Genomic DNA, 7,500 nt, shown 5'->3' on the forward strand with positions numbered 1-7,500 from the left:
ACAACAACTAACCTTGGAAAATTGGAGCCTCCGGGTCTTTGTTGATAGCAACGATAGTCTGCAAACAAAGCAAAAAACAGTTAGCATTCAATTCCATCGGCTCTTGGTGGAAACGAATTTCATTATCAAATGGATCATATTTGACCAACTCGGGGTTTAGATCCAGGTATTTACTATAACTTAAATATCTTCATCCTCAGTTAGTTGAACCTCCCACCCTGGACAAGAGAGAAGAACAAAGACAGGGGTAGAGTGGGGGGGGGGGGGGGGGATGCATAAACAAAGCAAAAAACAGTTAGCATTCAATTCCATCGCCTCTTGGTGGAAACGAATTTCATTATCAAATGGATCATATTTGACCAACTCGGGGTTTAGATCCAGGTATTTACTATAACTTAAATATCTTCATCCTCAGTTAGTTGAACCTCCCACCCTGGACAAGAGAGAAGAACAAAGACAGGGGTAGAGTGGGGGGGGGGGGGGGGGTGCATACCAGTTTCATGTATAATTTGTCAGTTTCCCTCAATGTACACAAGCTACATCTACATCTACATCTACATGTCCCAAGCACTGGGCAAAGTCCTTTTGACTTATGGCTGTTTTTGCTTAGGTGGCCTCATACATGTAAACCACAAGCCTTTTTAGAGACATTAAACCAAGCCGGCCACTTCTGCTGGAAAGAACACACTCACAGAGGACAGCCACAACACCGAGAAATTCATCCCCTACTCTTCTCCAATAGTGTGTGCGTTCTTTAACGCCCCACAGAGAACTTATAAACATAGAAGTTATTGGTGAGACGGGGCCTACAGTTTATAGTCCTTATCCCAGAAGACTTGAAAGTCTAACCATTTGCGGATGTAATTACAAAGGCAGCACTTTCTCGTCAGTTATTTAAAGACCCTGAGTGTTTGTCTGGCAACAGATAAGGTGACAGATAAAATGCAGTCATGGTGATAGCCACCTATGGAATTATGGAAAAAGACGAATCTCCAAATCTCCTCAGGCTAAATAAATTACCCTGAACAAAAGGTACTTACTTTACTATCCTTCATTCCAGCTAAATGTTGGATGGCTCCTGATATGCCCACTGCTATGTAAAGTTCCTGAAGGGAAAAATTAAACTTAACAACCTCTATATCTGTTCAAAACTGCTTCTTAAATCACAAAATGTAAGACTGGGCAAAGAACAAAGCCCCACCTGAAAAACAATCACGTCTCAAAAACTAATAAATTTAACAAATTGATGTAACTTTTTCATGGGTCTGTTCTGTTATTGATCATGAATTTCCTCATAACATTGTCAAAGTAGCTGCGGATCCACAAGGAGATAGCCGAGTGAAACCGCAGACTACTACATGTACTTGCCTCGCTCTCTTATTGGCTAATGGAAAAAACGGATACTTTCTATTGGTTAAAAAATGACAGATCGATATTTCACAAAATTTTGCATAAATTAAAAATGTCTGTCCGCTTATTGACAATAAAAACTAGCCAATGAACATGCGAGAACTTTGCTGTCATTAAAAAAAAGGTGGTTTGCAACCCACAGTATCTTTTTTTACAATCATTATTGTATGCGTGACACTCCTGCGTACATGTATGTGTCATGTGCACTGTCAAAACTTCACTTACAGGAGCCACCATTTTGCCAGTTTGTCCAACTTGCATGTCATTGGGAACAAATCCTGCATCAACTGCTGCTCTTGATGCTCCAACTGAAATTATAGACAGAGCATTCTAAGTAATTACCGGTATTAGAATCACTATATTTATCAGAATCTTTGATGATCGGATACATACGTACATATAGTCTCATTAGTGAGAACATCACTTAAAAGGATCTTTGCTTAGTGGAGATGGACCCTAGTGGAAATAACGTAAATATAGGCCACTGACAGAAGACTGTGCTAAGTTGACTGGCATTTGGATGAAAGAAATGTTTGAGTAACTTTACAAGGCTCTCTCACTTTCGTCCAAAAATGAACACTTTTTTTACAGAAAGCATGACGAAGGTATATCAATTTACAAGAAAGAAGTGGGAAGTTTTGTATCATTACCAGGTCTCCTCCAACATCACTACACTTCTGTGTAGGTAAGGTTAAATATACATTAAATTTTCTTGAAGATTGTCTGACCTGCAGCATTGAATTTTTCTGCCAGCTGATAAAGCAATTCAAAATTTTCCCCACTCTTCAGTCCTCTTCCTACAAATTAAAACACAAAAAGACAGTTATATAGTTGCAAAGGAATGCTGATTAATACAGCTTTTAATAAAGCTGGATTTTAACACTTCACGAACAACAGGTACCAAAAAAAAATACTGTTCTTGTGAAAATGGCATCCTTGAAAGAGCACATAATGTCTAATCAAGTCACCCAACAAGTCAAACAAAACAGCTTTGGGATCAATCACATTAGACAAGTTTCTTCTTCTCAAATCAAGGTTAAGATGTGTGGTAAAAATAGAATCCAGTTCCTCTTGTTTCACACGTACATGTCTCTCAGCGATCCTGTTATTTTATTGAGTTGTCGTCTCAAACATCACGCGCATGAGATGTGTGCCAGCAGAAAGACTTTCACCAGGAATGACTCTTTTAATAATACAATGTATTTCAGGTATACATTATAATATCAGCTTTGATTTTACTTTAATTCTATCGCTCATTGTTTAATGCTTATGATCATGTAACTGTATACATGTAATTAATGCACAAAGGCATAAGGAAAGTTTTTTTAAGTTTAATAAAAATAAATAATAATGATAATATTGTACCTCCAGAAACAACCACTTTGGCACTTGTTAACTCTGGCCTGTCACTGACATTCAGTTCTTCACCTACCCATGCTGACAAGTCATTACTGGTATCTGCTGATGGTGCTGCAAGAAGATACAATGTACCAAATACATGTACATAGAAAATGAAATCAAGGCCATGTGGTGACAAAATAACGTAAGAGTTTACAACTGTGATTGCTCATTTTTGCTGAAAGGTTAAATTCAAGGAAAAGAGAGGAATCAAACATGGTACGACAAAAAAACAAATCCTGCCCGCAGGCACAAACAAAAACCTACAAAGACTCACTCATACATGCAACAAAGTGTACATAACATAAGTACCATTTTCACTAGCAACTCCACTGCCAGATGTCTTTGCAGCCTCAAATGCTGTTCCTCGAATAGTGAAAATCTTGACTTTATCATTGCTTTTGCATGTAGTGATGGCATTGCCTAAAATAATCATAAATAAATACAAGATCATTTTAAAATCAGCCACTTCTCAGTGGCAGGTGCAAACAGATCAGGGACAAAATATGCTCAAACCCTAACCCTTTTAAAACTTGCACTAAAAAAGATATTTAACAAACATTATACCAACAGACACTTATACAGAGGAACTGTTACCAGCATAAATTGTCCGAACAAATGTGTCATCTGATTTTATCTCTATCACATCTTGCAGAGGTGCCACATCTAACAATGCTGCTGCCCGTGGAAGAACACTCTAAAATGAGACATTAACAAATTCTTTGTTTACACTGTAAACATGTGACTGTACAACAGATGTACCAAGTAAAGTAAAGTAAAGTGGTGCATTTATGTAGCGCCTTTATCACAAGTCTCAAAGGCGCTTTACAATGATCAATGATCATGTACAGTTCATGTATGTGAGAAGCTTAAAGTGTGCCAGCCATTACATTGTACCCCTCAAAGGAACAAGGAATGAAGTGTGTGTAACAAAAATAGACAATGTGCAGCATTGCTGCATTGAACATTTGCTTTCCCAAATAGTTTCAGATTATGAGTGAGGACAATGAGCGAGACAGCGAGCCAACATGGCAAGCCATGTGAGTCAACATGCAAGTCACACAGTTAATTTGAAAGCTAACTGTTTTAAAATGGGTGCTTAGACTTAATACTGTTTATCAGTGCTATTTGAAATGGGTACTTAGACTTAAATGCGAGACTCAAATGGCTCACATGACTCCCTGGCTTGCAGATTGTTCAGCCCCTCAGATTATTGTCAAACCAGCACAACAAATTTAAATCATGTCCATGTTTTTAATTGAATTGTTTTGTTAGGCCAATGACTCCTTGGAGTGAGACTTGATGGATTAGGGACCTTAAATATTTGCTTTTATGAGGCGCGGATGACAACTGGAAGTGAGCTGTATTCCCTTTCAACTTGTCTTCACAGTCAACCACATTGCTAAGTATCTTTTCTCTCTTAGAGATGGTTAGGATAAAAATCAAGGAGCCACCACTGTCCCTGCATGCGAAAAGTTCCCTTCCGGTTGCCGTCCGCGTCTCAAAAACGTGCATGCTTAAGCTCCCTATTATTATTTTTAGTCTAACGCCAGATGATTTTTCTCCTCAATGAGGAATAGTTCGGGAGTCAATGGGTTAAGCTGGAAAAATCTAAATTAGACTCGGATACAAGTCATGTACATGTAAATACCAACTAATTGAAAATGTATCTTTAACTCCCCTATGAGGATCAGTGCATTGTATATCTGAGTAAGTTATGTACATGCCAAAGATTGAGTCGCAGCTCATGAAGATGAAGCCAATAATTATAATAATTATTACGAAATGTCAGATTAAAATTCACATCAAAACAAAGACCAGAAAATTATGGGTAAAAAAGTACTGTAACAAGGTAAAATAATAAAATTTGATACTATGATCTAGAAACTAAAGACAACTGACTTTGAAAAAAGAGTAATTCACAAGCACCTTTCCCATTGCTGTGGAACCCGCAATTACGTGTGAGAAATTGAACTGATTTTGAGTCCCAACAATCAGTGGAGCTAGGACCTCTGTGGTACAAGAAAACAATTATTATGAATTGCTATTGAAAATCACTTGAGGAAAAGAATTGAAATTTAATCTGTTACAGTGTACAATTAGTTCAGACTTGCTTAGTAAAAATATAAAAAACATGCTGTAGTACAAAAACCAATTGCATGGGAATAAACTAAATTACACAGACTGTAAAATAAAAGTACATTGTATGTATATTGAGGCCTCTCTAACCCTTAGATCCAAAGATGGGACAAAACAGAAGTGACTCACTCCTAAAAGCCCAGTGAGGGAGTGAAGTGACAGTCAAGTTGGTACATGTAATCCCAGGTGCATACATGTATGTACTTAACTTAAGCATTCTCATTTCTATAATTTCCGTATCAACAAGTACAAAGAAGTTAAAGCTCAGCTTACAATATACTCACTGGAGAATTCACAAGAAACTGTACAAAATAAATCTCAATAAACACCTGGTAAGAAACCTTTGTAAGCTTCATGCTCAGCCACAAGAATTTTGCTGAGTCCTTCAACTTTGCTGAGTTCCTCAACTACCTGCAAACAATAATGTGCATTAAGACTGGCAAATTGCAAACAAAATAATAATAAAACTCCTTCTGCACTGTGAGTTCAATATTTGCAACAAAGCAGACATTTTAAATAATTGTTTCTAAACTTTACATGTATAATAATTTATAATCAAAGGCAGCACTGTCCTTTGTGCAGGTACATGTACCAGTATGTTCCTCAGACCACGGCACTGTACACTTCCCTACTAAACCAGGTAAACTTCTCATTGCTTAAGAAGAATAATGATTAAATAAGTATTTTATACTTAACTGATTGAATGAAGAGTAAACAAAGCTAATCTGAAATGTTCTTTCAAGAGTGAAGATACAACTATTGATGTTGGCATGTTTCTTTTCACATTTCAAAAACCAGCCTCACTTGCAGCCCTTTTTGTGCTGATACACACAAGACTCAGGCCCTGGTGAAAATCCTTAAAGGATCTTTAAAGATCTTCAAAGATCTTCAAAGACCTGACAAAGATCTTTAAAGATGAAGATCTTCACAGGATCCTTGAAGGATCTTTAAAGGATCTTCAAAGATTTTCTAACATTGAGGACTCTTGGGATACTTCATCAAGATCCTTGAGGAAATTATCAGGATCTTGCAAAGATCTTACCAAGATCCACACACAAAATCTTGGTAAGATCCTCAAAAGGATCCTTGAAGATCCTCAAAGAGTGACTGAGGATCTTACAAGGATCTTAAAAGGATCCTTGAAAGGATCTTAATAAAATCTTTGACAGGATCCTTAAAGATCATACTAGGATCTTTTGAGGATCTTTGAAGGATCCTTATAGTGATCTTGAAAGAAACCTTAAAAGGATCCTCGAAAGATCCTCAAGGATTGTATGAGGATCCTTTAAGGATCCTAAAAGAATCTTCAGAGGTATCTTGAAAAGATCTTTATCAGGATCCTTAAAGATCCTATGAGGATCCTTCAAGGATCCTAAAAGGATCCTTAAAGTGATCTTGAAAGGATCTTTGTTACGATCCTTGAAAGATCCTATGAGGATCCTTCAAGGATCTTAAAAGGATCCTTATAGTAATCTTGAAAGGAACTTTATTAGGATCCTTGAAAGATCCTATGAGGATCCTTCACGGATCTTAAAAGGAACCTTAAAGTGATCTTGAAAGGATCTCCGTTACGATCCTTGAAAGATCCTCATAGGATCTTTCAAGGATCTAAAAAGGATCTTTAGAGTGATCTTGATCCTTCAAGGATAAGGATCTTATAAGGACCTTTTTAGGAGTGAAGTGTATAAAATCCCCAAAGATCCTATGAGGTATTACGTACATGTACCCTCAAGCATCGTTAAGGAACCAAACTTTGAACATAAAAATAATCACGCTGTACACGAATCAATTAAAAAGAAAACGTTTATTCTGATGTAATCCATTGATTGTCGGAAATATCAGTAACAGATTACCTTGTTTGATGAACTCGTAATAGCTGCAGGCCGGGCCAGAAGCAATATGAAACAATATACTCTCGAAATATCAAATAATTCGTGTCAGCACGTAATCCTTAAAAAAAAATACCAGGGCTAAAATACAGAATTCAGGGCCACATCTAGAGACTCTAGTGACGAATCGGCTCGATCAGTATCTTTTCACATTCCTTTAAGGGTTAATTCGATGAGTCTGCTATGATTTTTGCTCACTTTTTCTTTAACACAGTGCGATGAATCGGAGGGTTGTAATCCTCCGCCATCTTCGATAAAACGCGAGAGATAAGACTGGAAACTAGTGAGCCATTTCCCTTTTGGTCAGCAGTCACCAACGACGGCTCCTCTTACAGTTCGGCGGTTTTATTCTAAGTTTGAATCAACGAGCATAAATCTTATGATTCATGATTGTTTTGCCCTTTAAATACTGATTCAAAACGAGGAAATGCATACAGCAATCCAAGTACAAAGGTAGGCGCTAATTATAAGCAGATAATATTTGAGTTGATGACTTATTGTCCTTAGCTTAAAAATGACGATAGACTAAATCGGCTAACTCAACCAATTCAAATCTCTCGGGGTTAAGATTCTTTGTGTGTTTAATTTGCATGGCAATGAAGCATTCACATTTAAAATGATATGGTAATACTGGAACAAAACGTTTTATTTCGAAAAGATTTTA

General features: G+C 37.1%; 1 protein-coding gene across 1 annotated transcript in view; it reads right to left on the reverse strand.

Moving 5' to 3' along the window:
• The window catches only part of LOC138019822 (electron transfer flavoprotein subunit alpha, mitochondrial-like), a 14,487-nt gene that overhangs the window by 2,443 nt on the left and 4,544 nt on the right, over positions 1-7,500 (reverse strand). Inside the window, exons 3-11 of the mRNA XM_068866739.1 lie at positions 5,277-5,358; positions 4,738-4,820; positions 3,406-3,505; positions 3,121-3,231; positions 2,776-2,880; positions 2,139-2,207; positions 1,636-1,718; positions 1,041-1,106; positions 13-58 (exon numbers count right to left, since the gene is read on the reverse strand). Of these exons, the coding sequence (XP_068722840.1) occupies positions 13-58; positions 1,041-1,106; positions 1,636-1,718; positions 2,139-2,207; positions 2,776-2,880; positions 3,121-3,231; positions 3,406-3,505; positions 4,738-4,820; positions 5,277-5,358 (745 nt within the window). The remainder of the gene's footprint in view (positions 1-12; positions 59-1,040; positions 1,107-1,635; positions 1,719-2,138; positions 2,208-2,775; positions 2,881-3,120; positions 3,232-3,405; positions 3,506-4,737; positions 4,821-5,276; positions 5,359-7,500) is intronic.

The sequence above is a fragment of the Montipora capricornis genome, chromosome 2 (assembly GCF_036669925.1).
Source record: "Montipora capricornis isolate CH-2021 chromosome 2, ASM3666992v2, whole genome shotgun sequence".
NCBI classification, from domain to species: domain Eukaryota; kingdom Metazoa; phylum Cnidaria; class Anthozoa; order Scleractinia; family Acroporidae; genus Montipora; species Montipora capricornis.